Source organism: Varanus komodoensis, unplaced genomic scaffold (assembly GCF_004798865.1).
Source record: "Varanus komodoensis strain SLA01 unplaced genomic scaffold, ASM479886v1 scaffold16, whole genome shotgun sequence".
Taxonomy (NCBI): Eukaryota; Metazoa; Chordata; class Lepidosauria; order Squamata; family Varanidae; genus Varanus; species Varanus komodoensis.
In genome coordinates this window covers 19888938-19908293 of record NW_025335468.1, presented here as the reverse complement: position 1 = coordinate 19908293, position 19356 = coordinate 19888938, and the positions used below count along the sequence as shown (strand labels likewise).

Here is a 19356-nt window from a genome sequence, read left to right as displayed (position 1 = left end):
AAGAACTTTGTGCAAATATATATGAAATCATTAATTTAGAAAGGAGTTTTCTCACCCCTCTCTTCCTGCTGAAGTCCTCTTACAAATCTGTTTCTCAGGATTGGGGAAAGCAGTTCAGCAGGCTTGAGTAGGAAGGGGGAGTTGGGAAAAAAATCTAGAAATGCCCCGACCCCTGAATGAAAAGAACCATTTTGGGAGATGGTATTTAACACCAGTTAAGTTAAATCAAATTGATGACAAATATTCTAATATGTTGGAGATGTGGGAAAGGGATTGGAACATATAAACATGTGGTGGGATTGTGATAATATACAAAAGATTTGGATTATGGTATTTAAGGAAATTAGAGAAATTTTAGATATAGACTTAGAAATGTCACCAAGAATTGTGTTGTTACTGTTGATTGAAAAACAAGATATAAATGAAGCTAAGAAAGAATTGATTGTAAAAATGATAATGGCAGTTAGGCTAGTGATAGTTAAATATTGGAAACAGAATTGGGTTTTGCAAAGGTATGAATGGTATAATTAAATTTGGAATATGGTAATTAATGATAAACTGATGACAAAAATACAAATAAAAAAGAGTTAATGAAAGCAAATAAATATAATGAAATTTGGGAAGATTTTGTAAAAGCAGTATTGTTAGAAGGTAAAGGTTGTAAACCTAATCAAGATTATATGACTTTCTGGAAGGGATATGGATATAATTGAAGTATATTATATATTATTAATTGTTATAGTATACGAATTAAGTGGCGGTATTATTGGTCTCTGGGGTGGTGGGGGCACTTTATCATTTTCTTTTTTAATTAATAATTGAGTTTTTATATGTTATATTATTAATGTAATGCGTTGTATTTATAGTTTTTTCTTCTGTATTTAAAAAAAAAGCAGGGGAAGAAGAGAACCATTTTGCACACACATAATCTTTTGGATCCAAGCGACTAAGTAAAAAAATTAAATGTTTAAATATATTTACAGGGTGAATTTTAGATGCTAAAGGATTTAACTGAGTTTTGAAATTTGCAGAAATATAATATGTAGCCATTTTTTGCATGTTGGAAACCATTCCACAGTGAGAAAGATTGAGGCAGTATGCAGTGTAACCCAAAATAGAAAAAAATTGCAGTAGAAGCTACAGCATATTAGCTAAAGTATATTTGTATGTTGCCCCATAACCTATAGTTTAATATTTCCATTAAGCTAGCTGGAAAATAAATCTAGGCAGCACGTGGCAGTCCTTTTCAGTTTTATGGCTTTCAGCCTTTGTCTTATGGTTAATACACTGCTGGCACTAAATCAATGCAGTTAATAGTTGCTATTGATGTTCAGTGAGACATTTGTAGGATGAATGTTTGTGAGCACACCATTAAATGTGGCTCTGACTTTTTCTTTCAGATGTAAAGGTAGCCTGGATTGTGAAGCTTGCCAGAATACTCTAAATATTGACCGTGTATGTTCATTAAGTAGTCCTGACAGCACTTTGAGTACTAGCTCTTCTGGACAGTCCAGTCCATCCCCTTGTAAAAGACCCAACAGGTGAGAAATGTAAACAAATGGATTTTGTGTTAAGTGCTGCAATTCACACATCATACTAAGCTTACAGTCCTGGCTTAGTAAGTCATGCTATGCACAGATGGTACACACCTTCACACAGACCATTTTCTGCTTTTTTTCCTTGCCTTTTACTCTTTGTGTGAGCTGGAAAACAGAACAGTATTTAGCCATTAAACTTAGCGAGCCAGAATTCAAAAGCCTACGTCAAACCATGGTTAACATCTGGGTTCTGATCCTGACCTGATTGGAAGAACTTAACCATAGTTCCTTGTTTGCTTGTAATAGCTGTCTTTAAGTGCCAAATCCTGGCCTTTTTCCCAGTCAAGTGAAGGCAGGAGTGAAGTTGCTGTATGTATCTGTATGTTGCTTCAACATATCCTTGCTTATTAAGACTTTGTTCCTATCACATACAAAGGCAACTCTTGTGTAGCACCTCTATAATATAAGACCTCAAAATCCCTTTCCCAAAGGCAATTTTCTGTAAGCACTCCCACATGTAGGTGTACACAATTCAAAGTCTAATGGACTGATGTGTTACATCTGGCATAGCAGAGCTTTCCGTGTGCACTGCTGTGCATCTCTGACACTCATCTGAGGGCAAGATATTTTGGAGTAAGGAACAGGTAAGGGTTTTGTGAGGGAAAAGATCAGTCTCCTGAAGGACTGCAAGTCAGGACTGTCAAGATGAGCTTCATTCAGTGCAGTTGTAACAACTTTGCTAACACATCCGTTTGGATATACCAGTTGCAAATGTTTCTGAAGGTAGACATTGACATATATAAGTGGTTGCAAACACTTTTTATGCTACAAGCATTGTTTTGACCATTGAACTTTTGGGTTATATCTCACTTGTGTTACTAATTCTTGAATATAAATGTAAACAATTATATTTACAGGTCATGCAGAGAGAACTAACATGAGCATCTTTGTTCAGTTGTGAAATTCTTGTATTTTCGGTCATTTAAAGATATGCTATAAAATTACCTTGCTTCACTGAAAATTATTGCCGCATCAACTAGGCTACCCTTATTTTAAAAAGTCAAAAGAAAATAGTAGGACTGCCAAATGTTTTTCAGTATTTAACAGGAAAAAGGGGACTTTTCTGCCCCATAGTTAAGTTAAACATCTCTCAAATCTTGCCCAGTTGGCTACAGATTTGGTGTCACTTCAATTTTTTAAAAAAAGTTTCCTGTTTTCTCCTAGAAACAGTAACAAGCCATTCAGCCAGTCAATTTTGGTTGGATAATTCCATTACCTAGAGTAAATAATGTCAGCTTAAAGCGATGTCACTATTGGGTGAAGGGCTATTTTAAACAGAAAATACTGAAGCTACAGCTTTTTGGAAATATGAAATGGTTGCAGTTCCTTTAATCTGGTGGTATACATGGTGCATGCAATTGGGCAGAACCTGATTTCCTTCTCCCAGGCAAAGTCTGGCAGCGTGATAGCATTTTCTTTGGTGACTGCTTTCCATGGTTTACCTGAAATTGGTCAGCAATTAAACTTAGATCAGGTTTACTTTTCTGCCCACCTTGTACTTAGAGAAACCCAACGTTATTTAAAAATATACCTAGTTGAACCCATGACTGGAATTCAAATAATCTTGAAGAAGGTTAAAGTGTTTGTCTCTATTATTATTATTATGCCTGGGGATAGCTACATTTATGTATAAATAATGATGTTCCTTTGGTTTTGGAGCTGTTCGTGGTTTTTTCAGTAGTCTGTATGTTATGAAACTTTTCCTGATTTTATAAGGTAGGAATCTGAGATTCAGGATGTTTAACTTGAATCTGAGTTTTGATTTAACTGTGAATATATTTAAACAAATGATGAACCATTAACAATAAGTTTCATTTAGCATATTTTGCACCACCCTTTGGATATATGCTATCAAAGGAATGTATTTTGTGTTAACGTAATACATGACTCATAACATTGTTTTACTCTTTTACTATAGTATGTCAGATGATGAACAAGAAAGTGGTTGTGACACTGTGGATGGTTCTCCCAGTTCTGACTCTTCAGGCCATGACAGCCCATTCCTAGAGAATAGTTTTACAGAAAACACCAGTGAAAACCCAGAAAACAGAACTTCTGCTAACTTGGAAGCCAAACCAGCTGTTTGCACTGTGATGGTGCCACCCATAAGGATAGAGAACAGGTTGAATGTAGATGAGCAAATGACAAACACAGGTAACTGGAGATTATTTGCTTTGCTGTCTTGGCCAGTTTCTGTTCAGTGTAGGGGGAACCTTTTGGGTAATGAGGAATGTAGCAATAGCCGAATGCCTGAAACCTGGGCGCACACAGGTAGCACTCCTGCTTGTGCAAGCTGTCCATACTCTGTGGCCATTGGTTTCTTCTTCCAGCCAAAGCCTCCTAGTTTCTGGAGAGGCCTGTGGAGTTCACATAAGAGAAGGGGACAGGTAAGTTGGGTTTATGAAGATCCAGCTGGATTTATTTATTTACAATATTTCTACCCCGTCCTACATGAAAAAACGTCCCAAGATGGCTTACAATGATCAAGACAATAAAAATTACAATAATTAAGACAATAATAATTACAATAGTAATATTTGGATTAAAAACAGTAATAATTACAATAATAATCCAGCTCTTTTGTGCTTGCTAGGCTTCTTTGTGGACTCTGTGCGTCACACACATGGGCTTTGCGCCTACACAGAGCCTGTTGTTGGGAAGTTTCTATAGCCAAGTGTTCATATGGGTGGGAGCCCCTCCCCTTCCTGTTTTCAGGAAGCCTGGAGAGAGGCTGCCATCCATCTCCTGGTTTGCAGGTGCCTAGGAATGCTAGTAGAAAGGACACAAACCCCAACATTGCATGTGTGGATGGGCAGCTCCACTGGCACAGTGGGTGGTGAGCGCAGAAATCAGCCTCAATTCATGTTTTGTGTTTCCAATTAAGATAGAGGTCTTTCACTTGAGTGGTAAAATGAAAACAAATAGAAGCAATCCTGTGGTATATTATGTTGACCTGCTTATTTTTTTATTTTAGTTACCACCTGCCCACCCTTGGTAAAACGTCGATTTGCTCGTGTAAAAACCAATCATCCTTCTGGCTTGGGTAATCGTCAACGAAAATTGTCATCAGCATTCCATCAGCAGCACTCAAACCTCAGTCAGGTATGTGCACAAATGTTGACGGACTAGGTGAAAGTATTTTTTCCCTTTTGCAGTATTAAGACTTGCAAACTGTGAAATTTGTTTAGTTTCTAAATAGATGGAAGCATCTTGTAAACATACATATGCAAATTTTTGGCCATACTACTTCTCTCTTTGGCTTCCAAAACTCAGTTTTCTCCAGAAAAAAGGAGGGATGCATCCCAAGACGTTCTATAGGGGACAGGATAGAAAAGCTTTAATAAGTCAATCTTGTTAAACAGTGGATTGGATCCAGAGTCTCTTTTCTGCAAATGGAAGGGCTCCTTCAATTTGCAGAATGGACTGAGATTTAGGAGAAGCTCTTGCTGAAAGGGTATGGGGAGATAACTTCTGTGCTTTCTTCTTCCATCCGCAGCCCCCACTGCCACCTCCTACGCTATTTTGGAGATTTCTCCAGCCATTTGGAACAGCTTTTCAGGGGATGCAAGGGGCTGAGGAGGGAAGGGGGAATTTGAAATTTTCCTTCCTCCAGTGAGAATTTTGTTCATGGGTAGTTTGGTTTCAAGCAAATATACTTACATTGGGAAATACAATGCCTGAAGATGTGGTGATAGCCACTCATTCATGTTTCTTTAAAAAGGATTGAATAAATTCTGTGTGTGGATAGGATCTATCAGTAACTAGTGGCCATGATAGCTAAATAGAAGTTTGTGTCCAGAGATGGTATGCCTCTGAGTACCAAATCCTGGGGACAAAAGGGAGCTTATGCTTTGCTTCTCATCATCGCAGAAGTGTCTAGCTGGGCATGTTTGAACAGAATTTCTGCTGGCCTAGAGAGCCATTTTGTTTGATCCACCAGGGCCATGCTTAACATTATGATTGTGGAGGGAGGATCCGAGAGTCAAAAAAGGAGGAAACCTACTTCCAAAGATATTTCAGGCAGGATTTATGAAAAAAGAGGGGAGATTGTCTGCATGTAAGTGCAGCTTACTTTATTGGTGGGAAACAGTATTTCTACTTTGGAATTCACTGTAATTTCTCTTGGACAGGTTCAGCACTTTGGATCTGGGTCTCAGGAGTGGAATGGAAACTGTGGTCATTGGAGGCAGCAGACGTACATCCCCACTAATGTTGCCAGTCACGCATTCTCCCTTCAGCACGGAAGTCCCACTCATACCTCAGTTCATGCGCACCTGGCTGGAAGCACGCATCTTGGAGGACAGCCTGCTATTCTACCTTATCCAGCCTCTGGACCGCTTAGTACTGCTGCTCCTGTTGCCCACATCCTAGCATCTCCATGTACCTCAAGACCAATATTACAGCATCCCACTTACAGTATCTGTCATCATGGTGGTATAGTGCACCAAGTCCCAGTGGGCATAAATCCCCGTTTGCTGCCTTCCCCAACTATCCATCAGACTCAGTACAAACCAATTTTCCCACCGCATTCTTACATTGCATCACCCGCTTTCACCGGATTTCCATTGAGTCCAACAAAACTCAGCCAGTATCCATTTATGTGAGACTCAAGTTACAGTGTGCTGGGAAGCTCAGTGATATATACATCAGATTTGAGAGGAAAACATGGTATTTAATAAATATTAGCCATGGCACAACAAGAAAATTATTTTTTTTAATCATGTTAGACTTGGGTGCAATTTAAACAACCTTGAGCTTTAACTCACTTTTAATGTGTTTTTGCACATTTGGTATAAATTTGTCTTTAGTCATGTTATCTTCTTATAGAGTAACTCCAGACAGGTGACTTACGGGAGTAGAAATCCAGTTTTGCTCCTCCTATTTTTTATAAAATTGCCTTCTAACTTAGTGAGAGACACGTCTACGTTTGGGAAGCCATTGAGTGTACAGATTTAGAGCAACAGATGCACATGTGTCATCAGTATCATGTATGAGTAACTTGTTTGTATTACGTATCTTGATGTTCAGTGTCGAGTCACTTATCTAAAAAGGTTGAGCTGTTCTTCACATTGCATGTGTCCTTTGCATGGGCAAAAATAAAGTTGCCTAGAAATTTGCTCTTAATGTTGGTGTCCTAATAATCTCAGCTGCATTGTAAACTGTTCCCACACATAGTGCCTTAAATATTTGAGGTTGTTAATGTTACTATATTATAAATGTTGAGGACTGCAGCACTTAACATTCAGATTTGCTGATTATTTGATAGAGTAATGTGCACTCACTTTCTTTTCTTTTTTTAGTTGTGTGTGGTATGATTTTAGTACTGGGTGTGATTTCTTTACCTAGAGGGCAGCATGTTTTGCTGTAGCTGAATTCTGCTGTCTGATATATTTCCCCCAGAATGATCAGCTTCAAGAAAAGCATTTTGTAGTGCTTAGGAAAAGCTGGTTCAGTAGCTGTTGAATTTTTAAAAAATCACTTTTATCTGTTCCATGAAACTACAGTACAATCTAAGTAGTTTATTTTCAAAGTGTTTATGTCCAACTGGATATAATAACCTGTTTAGAGGTGCATAGGCATGATGTGGCTAGATTATGAAAGAAAAAACTAAATGCTCATTGATCCATGCTGTGGTTTCATCTTAGCTTGAGCAAACCATGCAGTATTTAATAAATAGTAGTGGAATATTTACTATTGAAGCTTGAAAAGATGTGAGTACTTTGTGTGCAATTTTTCATTTATGCATGGGAGAGATTTTAGCCTTTTTACATTATAGTATTTGTTCTAGCCTTTTGGGGGTATTTTCTTATTGAATACATTCCGTCAGGGACAACAAATTACATGCATTTTTCCCTAGGAAGTGCATATTTTCTGTGTTTTTTGTTCTTGTTCAAATAAATTTGCTTTTGCAGCACCAAAGACTTAATCATCCATTTCCTATAAAAGGTAGCTACTTTTTCCATAGACCTCAAGTATATTGTAGTGTTAGGGATGGGTTTAAAGGAAGGTATTAAAGTGAGGCTGTGATCTAGCTTATGAGGCAAGTAATAAATTGTATCATTTATCTTGAATGTATCATAGATAAGCTGCTATATAATGATTGCCACTTCGAATAGCTGTGAAATTAGGTGATTTATCTAGCTCTTAGCCTTCTAATTTCTGTATAAGTCTAGTTACATGAAATGGAAGTAGGGGATTGATTTTTGTTTTGTTTGCTTTCATATTTGGAGTGTTGTAACTACTATATTGTAAATGATGGAAGTCAATTGCATATGTTATTTTGGGGTGTGTTATTTGCTTCAGTATTTTATCTCCATTAACTATCATTGCATATAAGTGGATGTATCCATGTAATTTAATTTTTATGTGTTCATATTGACATTGTGCAGACACTTAAACTACTTAAACTTTTTAAAATAAGCATTTCTGGAATACAGTTCTTGCAACATAGACTGGAATAGGACTGCAAAGTGTTTCTCTAAAGCACAATCCTAAGCCTGTTTACTTAAAAGTAAATCCCACTGAGTTTGGTGGGGCTTCCTTCTAGGAAAGTGTGCATAGGATTGCAGGCTAAGAGCTGATAGTTTTTCTTTGCTCCATTAACACAAGCAGTGTTTTATTTAATGAATGTCTAAGTGAAATAAATGTGCCTGCATTTGATTTACTTGTTAAGGACTGAAATACAGTATTAATTAATAAAAACCAAAACCAGCAGTACATTAATATGGCTGAACATGAAACCTTAACCCTTTCCCACAACTCTTGGGCCACAGAGGGCCACAGCTGCATGGCCAGTGGGGCACGGTTTGATTTCCTGTTTCAAAAGCAACCCTTGTCCTATGCAGCAAGGTTTAAAAAACAGTTTGTGATGCGACACGAGAGGGCTGCTGTTCATATAAAGAGGAAATGGTCCTACTGGACACACAGGAGCCCTTGGGCATATTTAAGAAATGTTCTGGATTGCAGCTTCAGTGGTTTTTCATAAATAGTTTTATGCATTTTGTATAAATACAAACATGTATGTATATATCTCTTAAAAACAACAATAACCTGATTAAATTGGAAAAAAATCCATATTCGGAACTTTACACAGATGAAATCAAGAAAGTAATCACCTAAAATGGTTGAGTTCCTTAATATTAATGGTTCAGCAAATTCCTGTTTTCTGTTAACTTCTTGGTGGTGAAAATGGCATTTCTTGGTGCTACCTCCATTGCTGGCATTGGACTCACCAGGAACAAGCATGCCAGAAGTTAGCTTACTTTTCTATAAGGTAACAACAACATGGTTTCTCTATTTACTTGGACCTTCCTTTCTCAAGTATTTACTGTACTTTTAAACTGTGTTTAGGATACAAAGCTAATGCCCTTGGCATATGATGCCAGGTTAAACATGAAACCTCATCTATCAACCTAGTGTGGCTCCTAACATATTGTAAAAGAGTCTATCTTTTTTACTTTTCTTGCCACAACCAGCACTGAGCATAATGTGCTACTCCTACAGCCAGTTCTGTGACGATCATTGCCATGGAGAATCTAGACGTTTTGCCCTCTCCAGGCTATATGCCACCATTTCACTCGAAACCAGTTATCTTTATTCTGGTTTACTGTGGAATAACTTGGCTTGGAGGTTGAGGCTTTGAAGAATTAAGGGTATGTGCACACAGAACAAGGTATGGCAAAGATGTAAATCTGTGGTCAAAATAATCCCATACACACACACACACACACACACACACACACACAAATTGTTCTATTGCCTTTTAAATAAAACACTGCACAATAACAAATTGCGTAATATTTTTAATTTGGGAATTAATTTTTATACCAATTCCTTGCATTCAGTTTCTAACTTTAATTCAGGGTTTGTTATTGATCAAATATACTACTGTATGAACTAATTGTTTTGTTTAAAATTTTTAAATATTCTGTATTTACTGCTAATTTTAACTTGGTTTGTGTTAAGTAAAAGCTAAAATCACACTGCAAGCTATAGAAAGATTTGTTTTAGAACTAATGATATAGATTTGGTTATTAAGTTTGAACTGTTACAGTTTAACAATTATTTGTAGACTTGTGGCTTTTTTGTTATTGATTTCTGTGCTACACTAGTTTGCCATGTAGCAATTGCACTGTGCAATATTACAATAAGAGGACTGGGAAAATTTTTATGGATGTAATGTTTCCTACAGTTTGCGATAGTATTTCTCTCTAGTTCTCAGTGATTTAAATGTGACCAAGCCTTCTGTACTTTGTCACAAAAAGCGGGTTTTCCAGGTGACTATTTTGGTGAGTGTCAAAATAAGAATTTATGGTGTATTACTGTCGAGATTCACTTTGAATTAAAATATATATTGCAGCAAATTAAATCTGTTGACTTTTATTTTCATTAAAACAGACCAAGGTTGGATAAAATCTAGCCTTTTCAGGTCATATGCTGACACCTAAATACACAGTTTTGAGGTTACCTGAATCTCTTGGTTTCGGTAAGCAAGGTTAAGGCCAGCAGCTTCCATCCTAGGTATCCTATTGTGTTCTCAGCAGAAGTTATTTGACACAAAGTAGTGTTTCTATTCTTTGGAGAGTGAATAGAAATGTAGCATTCTGAGCACATGGAGATTGCAGAAGCTGAACAGTGATAGGAAAACTTTTGAGATTAAATTAGGTTTGTACCAGCTGAGGGAGAGAAAGAATGGAATAAAAGGGTTTTTAAAAGAAGAGAAGACAGTCTGTGGTACCTATTGACTCTGAGGTAATTATCGTTCCATTCTTGTGTATTTAACAGGTTTGGATACGATATTATGGCTGAGCATGGGTTATATTAACCTATTAAAAGCCATGGTGCCTGTGTGCATCAGGTTAAATATAGAAGCCCTGCTTGGGGATTGTGTGGCGCAGTCTGAGTTTTGCCGTGGTTAAATGCCCCATACATAATCTTAGAACAGACCACAACAAAACAGCCATCTTGGATCATACTAAGGTCCATCTCATCCAACTTTTTGTCACACAGCCAACCAGCAGTCTCTGGGCAAATCACACACAAGACATACATTAGCACAATTCAAGTTATGTTTCGCAGTAACACATGTGCATTGGCATATTGCCTCTAATTCAGGACATTGCATATAGCTATCGGAACCAGTAGGTATTGATAACCTATGGGTTTATCTACTGTCCTTTGAGTGGCCAGCACTACATTTTCTGGTAAAGAATTCTGTAGTTTAGCTACATGTTGTAGAAGAAGTAAAAAGAGAGAAGATTAAAGGAAATATTTTGAAATCCCACCAGTCAGCTTCATGGGATTTTTCTGTTCCTGTTAGCAGAAGAGGAGAAAGCAGTTTTGCTTATGTTTGGCTCTCCCTGCAGTCATCTGCCTCATACAGAATCCTCTGAAGCAGATTTTCAGAGATACAAGAGGTTACAGAAGGAATCTCTGAAATTTGCACACAGACTTCCTCCTGGCAGAAGTGTCAGCATGAATAAACACAAACTTACATTTCTACAGACTGGTTGTAACTTACATCTTTTTATAAGTTAGTAAACTGGATTTGATATCTTCATATTATCAGTAATTGCTGGATAAGTGTCATCTGGTCATCAAACTTACATTTCTACAGACTGTCATCATAAACTACGTAATATTTTAAATCCCTGCTATGGCTATTATTTACCTAGCAATTTGTAAAATAAACTTGAGATTTAATGTAATAGGTTGGAATTCCACCAGGGGGCTCTGCTGGAAGGGTTGATGTAGGCTTACTGGGTTAGGCACAGCAGCTCTTTCCTAGTATATAGTGGAAGTTTCAAGCTGGCATCATTCTAGAAGATGGTTCACCATAAAATAAACATAAGATCAGAAAAAACCCTGTAATTTCAGGTTGTGTTTCAATATTGTACAGTGTTTTATTCAGCCTCAACAGAGCTGAAAATCCTTAATGGAAATACAGCAAAAAGGAATATGTAGATATAAAACATTTACTTTTTAAAATCCTATTATATCCTGCCTTTCATAAAATATTAAAATAGTAAAAATACAACAGACAAAAATCTTGTAAAATCAATAACAATCAGCTGAAAGTATCCAATGTACAACAGAGTTCTAGTCATACTCATTGGCCAGACATACATTATGGTAAACAAATGTTAGCCCAGAGTCAAATTTTCAGGAATACTTGGGCGGGGGGGGGGGGGGGCCATTCCTGGCTCAGGGCTTGACTTCCACTAGTTGTGGAACAGTGAGTAAGGCCTCTTCCCAGAGCATAGATGGTCTGACAGAAGGAAAGGCTTTCCTTTGGTTTTCTCAAACCCATCCTATGGTATCCATTGCAATACCTTGAGTTTGGCCCAGCTGTTTCTGGCTAATGTTTGGGATGTTGGAGGGACTCCACTGGAGTAGGGGGCAGCATATAAATGCAAAAATGAATGAATGAATGAATGGCTTTAATAGTTTCTAAAATATGTGCATGTTTGGTGTTCTGCTTCCTCTTTAGCTGTATTTCTACCCACAACTCTTTGTTAAGCATTGTAGGGATGCTGTGAGTTGTAAGACACCCTTTTGTCTAAATATACATATGAATGTACATTTAATCTCTTTGGGAACACAAATAATACACTGCTGCATCAGGACATACTCACTTCCCTGCTAATAGTGGTATGGATTGCTAAGCACTGGAAAGGACAAGTAACAGTATCATTAAACAAAGACTATAGTCAAAGCCAACTGTTCGAGTCTGTTCTTTTAGGCATAAGAAGCAGCCTAGATAGATAGGGATTGGTATGCTTTTAATAATTTTGTGAATAATACAGTCAATTGAATAATTATCTCTCCCCAATTCTCAGCACATGGGAAATTACAGAAGCTATTAACCTGATGATAATCTGAGACATGCTTATAATCCTGGAGTTTCTCATTGCAAAATAATGGGTCACTTATGAGAAGAGGTCTCCTCAAGACATGCCAAAGGTAACCTGAGAAACAGTGTCTCAGTTTGTACTACTGACTTCCACTCAGGGTCTGTAGCTCAGGGGTCGGCTTTGCTCTCAGGTGTAGCCATTGAGATCTCCAGCTAGGGCTGGAAACCCATGCTGGAATCCTGCAGAACCTCTGGTCCGCTCATAAAGCAGGCTGAAGTACCTAACTGAGGTGGCAGAACTGAACTGCAGCAAATTGTGCCAATGCCCAGCCCATCCCCAACATGGAAAGCCCACAGCTGCCTCCAGCAACTGCCACAGAGAGCCCCACCAGCCACTGCCCTGCTAGGGTACTTGAGCAGCAAAACGCAATGGGAAGTGGGTGGGATAGAGAAGCTGCCAACATCTTGCTGCTGTAGGGTCCCAGGGCTCCTAACATGGCCAACACTTCACAATGATTTGTTTAGTAACTTGCCTATGTGCTCAGAGGCTCTCACAAAAATCTGGGGCCACTGAGGGATCTCATCCCTCTTCATTTCCTAACCTTCCCTTCCTGCCGTCAACGGCTCCAGCCTGTAGCACCCCTGGGTGGCAGAAAAAGAAGGCAGTGAGCTGTCTGACTGGGGTGGGTGGTGGCAGGGAGGGTGGCTGGTGTGGCGGCAGTGGAGGGAAGTGGAGGGAAGGCTGCAATGCCTTCACTTGGGCAGGCAAGGCAGCTTGCGCTGCACGTGCTGTACGGATTCACAGTTTGTCGCAGTACAAGTCAGATTTCTGTGTTCCTGCAGTCTATGCTTTTGTTCCATTCCGTAAGTCTTACATTTCAATAAATATAAATAGAAACATACTTGAAAAATACTTTAAAAATCGAAGGGAGCACATTTGGTGACTTAAACTATTTCACATTCAGCATCCACAGGGACAGTTTCATGTAGCAACTGGGCAGTGAGCACAGTTGGGATCCCCACTTTTGATGGAAGTGAAACACAGGAAAGGCCCTTCATAAAGGCCAACATGTATGAGAGAAGGCGATTGGTGAGGTACCTTGTTCCCTGAGTACTTAGGGCATGAACGGTCTAACAGAACTTTTTATTCAGACCTGAAGCCTACCAAAAACAGGCATAGCTATTTCAAAAGTAAACTTGTATGCTTGAATAAATCTTGTTCCTCTGAACAGCTTAGCAGCTGCTTTCTGAATCTTAACATTTTCAAAGGCAGCACATTGCAACAGTTAATCATTAAACTGTTGAGCCGTGCATGACTCTGGTTAGTATTATTATTACATTGCATTTATACCATACTTATTTTCCTTTCGCATGGAACCCAAGGTGCCTTACAAGGACTTCCTCCTTTCCATTTAATTCTCACAACAACGATTCTGTGAGACAGGTTAGGCTGAGTGTGTGTGACTGGCCCAAAGTCACCCAGTGAGTTTCAGGGCTGAGTGGGGATTACAACCTGGATGTCCCAAGTCCCAGTTCAACACTCTAACCACTATACCACACTGACTAGATCGTTTGCTAGGAAAAGGCGCAACTAGCTTGCTAGCTTCAGCTGCTAAAAGACACTCCTAACCACTACCACCCCAATACTCTGCTCATTACTGCTGACACTTGGGCTTATGGCTGGGTATACATTTGTTCATCGGTTAGTATCTATATATTGACTGTACACATACATTCATATACAATATATAAGTTTCTATATAGCCCAAACTGCCTGATCCTGCCTAATCTAGGAAGATAAGCAGGGTCAAGCCTGGTTGAAATTTGAATGGGTGACTTACTGCCCAGAAAGCTTTGGCTACGGGCAGTATAGAAATGTAATGTAATAATAATGCCTAAAAATTTATCAATAACCACTGGGCAGCTGCTTGGCAGGCATAAGAGAATCTGGGTGGCAAACCAAAGTCACTGAGTAGTATAATCCTATTGAATACACCCTGTTCCCTGGATCAAATCCATCACCAAGCAGCAGTGACTTGGTTTGCACAACATGACAATGCCAGTGATTTGTCAGCATTGTTTGTTTCAGAGTGGCTGAAAGGAGACCTTCCTCCCCCACAGGACCTCTATCATCAACAGCTCTGTAAGAAGGATTTGAGGTTACAGAGGGAGGCAGTGAAAGATAACTCATGATCATGGTCCAGCAGGACTCTCCCTGTCCCCAGGGTCACCTGTCCTTGGGGAAGGATTTTGATTACTTTAAAAGCATAGGTTAATCTTGCTACATGAGGAATAGATCTGCATTACTCAACTTAATTGACCATGAGCCAGAAGAACCGTGGACTGAAATGAGCCATTATTAGGGGTGAATGCCAAAGGACAATTCTGCTAGCAACAAGAGAGAAAAAGCCCACATGGATGGCAAACATGGAAAAGAGTTGCAAGGGACAGGCAAGAAGCAAAAGCAAAAAGTGGCAGAAATAGGGCCAAAATCTTGAGTGCAACTTTTAAACAACTTCGCCAAAGAGACAAAAAACAGTGCAATGACCAGTGCAAAGAAACAGAAGAGAACACCAAAAGAGGAAAAACAAGAGACCTCTGCTGGAAGATCCAAGAAATCAATGGGAAACTCAAAAGGGGACATACTAAGGATAAAATAAAGACAAGGTGAAAAATATATACAGAATAATTATACAGAAGAGCTGAAAAGATGACAGAGATCTTCAAAGTGGAATTGTATGAAGAAGAGTCTGCAATGCTAGAAAGTTAAGTGAAAGCTGCTCTGAAGGCACTTGCAAAGAAATCACCTGTAGTAGATAGGATACCGATGGAAATATTTCAAGCTGCATGAATCAGTCTAAATCCTAATAAAAATATGCCGACAAAACAGATCAATGGCCCACAGACTGGAAATATTCACTATACATTCCAATCCCCAAAAAGGAGATACAAAAGCATGCAGCAACCCTAGGACCACTGCATTAATTTTCCATGCAAGCAAGTGATGCTTGAAGTACAGCAACAAATATTACCCTATAAGGCACAAGAAATGCTGCACATTCAAGCTGGAATCCAAAAAGGAGGAGACACCACATATTGTATTGCAAACATATGTTGGCTAAGGGATCGTGCCAAAGAATTTCAGAAAATATCAGTCTATGCTTGATGGACTTTGACTGCATGGATCATGGGAAGCTATGGATGGTCCTAAAAGAAATGGATGAGCCCCCAGCACTTGATTTTCTGTAACCTGTATCAAAAGCTACAGTTAGGTCAGAATATGGAGAAAAGGAAAGGTTTCCCATAAGCAAAAGCATCAGAGAAGGATGTATTTTATCTCTCTATCTGTTCAATCTATCTATTTATTTATTTATTTATTTGGCTATTTTTTTTATCCTGTCCAATGCCTGGCGGGTCTCTGGACAGCTTACAAGTCAAAATCCAATCAATACATATATACCCAAATAATACAAAATAATCCACGACTGAGCATAAAACATAGTTAAAATATTAAACATTAAAAGCATGGAAGAATAAAATTTACAGAACACATCATAGGGAAAGCTGGAGTAGAATCAAAGGAAGAACTGAAAGGTGGCAGAAGGAACATCACTGATTTAAGATATGCAATGACAGTACACCACTGGCAGAAAGCAGCAATAACTTGAAATTACTCTTGATGAAAGTGAAAGATGAAAATGCAAAAGCAGGACTGCACCTGAATATTAAGAAAGCAAAAATAATGTCCACAGAAGAATTACAGAAGTTTAAATTTAAAAATGAAGACACTGAAATTGTGAAAGATTTCACATACCTCAGCTCAGTCACCAATTTTTTGGGAGACTGCAGGCAAGAAATCCAAAAAAGACTGAGATTTGGAAGGGCAGCAATGAAGGAACTAGAAAATATTAAGTGTAAGCATGTTTCACTGCAGCCCAAGGTCAAGATAATCCAAACTATTGTATTTTCATTCACCATGTATGGGTGTGAAAGCTGGACTGTGCAAAAAAGCTGACAGGAAGAAAACTGGTGAGTTCAAAACAGTGCTGGAGGAAAGCTTTGCAAATACACTGGACCCACAGAAAGTCAAACGAATGGGCCTAGAGCAAATTGAGCCAGAGTTTTCCCTAGAAGCGAAAGTGACAAAACTGAGGCTGTCATACTTCGGACAAATCATGAGAAGGCAAGTCTCACTGCAGAAGGCCATCATGCTAGGGAAAGTCTAGGGCAAAAGAAGAAAATGAAGACTCCCTCTCTCTCTCTCTCTCTCTCTCTCTCTCTCTCTCTCTCTCTCTCTCAACTCTGCAGCAAATGTGCATAGTTTCAATGTGAATAGGGGCCACTGTACACTGGGAGATTATGAAACCTTCCCCCCATTGTGTACTTCCCAGCCCCCCCATACACACATATATTTTAAAAAGTAAACATCGCCATTGCATTAATGGAGGGTTTTTCCCCTTTCCTTTTTGGACACCTATGACAATGGGACCCTTCATCCATTGCAGCTTTTGTTTTGAGCTTTATAGGCACTATCCATAGTGTCCCATGGTGGCAAACCTAGATTAAGGATTCAACTCAGCACCATGGATAGCTCCCATGAAGCTTAATCTAACCAGTTCAATGAATGCGGAACCCGGCTCACATAGGAGTCACCAACCCCCTTGGGCGTGCATGTGTGCATGCGCGCACACAGTGGAATTTAGGGAGAAAATGGCCTCTGTCTGTGTTGAGGATTTAATCCTCCTAACTGGTATACTGTGGTCCCAATATGAGTTAGGGCCATATGCACTAAGGGAGCTAATTCTCAGCTACATGCTACACAATTGATGTGCCATATACTTCGACTGTAACTTCTCCCCTCCCCTCCCATTGCTCCAAGTTCTTTTTTAAAATATCAGAGCCCCCAGCTGATAGCTGCTTTTCAGCACTCAGGTCATCAACCCTGTGCCAGGTTCCAGACAGGGCAAGGAAGGCCAGGTAAAATCCCTTTTTCTCACCACATTTCTCTTTGGCTTCCCTTGCTTTACGTGGTACTGCAATCCTCTTTCTCCTCCAACACCCTCTGTAGGTCATGCCAAACTATGCAGCCATGCTACTTATTCCATAACTATTCTGTCTCCTCTCCACTTATGTCCTCTCAGAAGCAGCATTAGTTAGCAGATTAACTTCCATTTGTTATATTTGCCTGCTCTTTTTCAGAAAAGCCCTGTTTCTGCTACCTTCCCAGATTATTATTATTATTATTAGAACATTTCTATGCCGCCCCTTGCCGAAGCCTCGGGGCGGCTTACAACACAATACAATACAAAAATAACAATATAAAATTAAAATTAATAATATAAAATTATATACACACACACACACACACACACACGATATAAAAGAAGTGAATGAACCCGTTACACATTCTTGATTAAAACTGTTGAGACAATTTTACCAGGCTGACAGAAGCCTGTCTTCCACCAAAATAAAACTGGGGTTGCACTGGAAAATGCTTCTCTTAGCATATAGTAGTCACTTGTGTTCCAAAGGGCTTGCTCCTTGGACACAGAGAAGTTGTCTAAGGATGTATATTACTAAGTCCTGAGAAAATGTGGCAATGTTGTGGTTATTGCCATTTTAACTGGACAATAGGATTTGGGCCTACAGAGAAGGTGAGTGAGAGAGGGGTACAAATGATGTGAAATTTGGTAGGTGAACAGTAACTAGAAGGTGACAGAAGGAATATTTCCTTGTTGATTTCCAGCTACTTTTCATACAATACCATTCTTAGAAACTAGGGGTGGGCAACTTGCACCCTATAGATGTTTGGACATATACCCCAGTCAACATGTCAGGGATACTGAGACTTGTCATTCCAAAAAAAATGGAATATATCAGGTTGTCTTTCCTTGTTACAGACTGGCTTGAATATGTAGTAGGAATATCTGGAGGTACACCAATAGTTTAAACAATTATTTCATTATACTGGGAATGTGAAAGTTTCAGAGGTTAGTTCTGCATCAGAGGTTTGATCCTTATTGCCCATCAATATAAAGCTGTCTGGAGAACACATTCAGCTCTCTGGAATCAGATATTGTTCATATACTGATGGCACACACATTTCTATATAAAGAAAGAAGGTAGCTGTTTCTGTCCTAAATGAGAGTCTTAAAGTCATGAAGCATATTAATCTAGCTGAAATTAAGAGTACTGCCTGATGAGGTTTTAATGTTTCCGCTACCCTACTTGTTTCACAGGATTTTATGATGGTTCAAACAAAGCTGTCTTCCTTTGTAGCCATCCTTTGGTTTTTCACTTCTTCTTTTGCCTTTGCCTTACCACAGAAAATCAATTAAAGAAACAAAAGTCAAAATCGCTGTCCAATGCCTCCTGAGTGGTTCGGCTAGGAGCCCTTAATTTGAACTGAGAGGTAATGGTAGTTAATCCATGTACTCTTGTGGGAACGCTCCTCACTTGCTCTTGGCAGAGTGGCGCACACTGCATGAAAGCAAGTTTAAAGCTTTGGAATTCTCCCAAATTCTGTTATGCTCCTGGAAAAATAGGTAGCAGCGTGAGCCAGAAATGCTTCACATTGGCTGAACTTGTTCCTCTTTTTCTGGAATGGAGGAATCACTTTGCGCTTATCCATACTTTTGTATCCCCCAGGACTTTTCTACACTTTGCTTTATGTGGAGCTGCCCTTGAAGATAATTTGGAAGCTGTAGCTAGTGCAGAAGGCCACAGTCTGCTTCTTGATAAATATAAGGAACTGAAAATATACTGTATTTGACAAGTGTTGTGGTAACTGTATTGCTTAGGCTTTTCCAGAACTAAATTCAAGCGCTTGCTTTTGAAGCACTATAGTCTGGCCCCAAAGTACCTGCCTTCCCACTTCTATCCAAATGAATCACCCTGTTGATTAAG

The 19356-nt window shown here is 39.0% G+C and overlaps 1 protein-coding gene across 8 annotated transcripts in view; it reads left to right on the top strand.

Annotated features, from left to right (window-relative positions):
* HIPK3 (homeodomain interacting protein kinase 3) overlaps positions 1 to 9961 on the top strand; it is a 108094-nt gene extending 98133 nt beyond the window's left edge. For all 8 annotated transcript variants that reach the window (XM_044425832.1, XM_044425835.1, XM_044425828.1 and 5 more), the window contains 4 exons: positions 1401 to 1541; positions 3517 to 3752; positions 4573 to 4700; positions 5729 to 9961. In XM_044425832.1, the coding sequence (XP_044281767.1) occupies positions 1401 to 1541; positions 3517 to 3752; positions 4573 to 4700; positions 5729 to 6202 (979 nt within the window). In that variant the 3' untranslated portion in view covers positions 6203 to 9961. The remainder of the gene's footprint in view (positions 1 to 1400; positions 1542 to 3516; positions 3753 to 4572; positions 4701 to 5728) is intronic.
* Positions 9962 to 19356: the final 9395 nt, after the last annotated feature.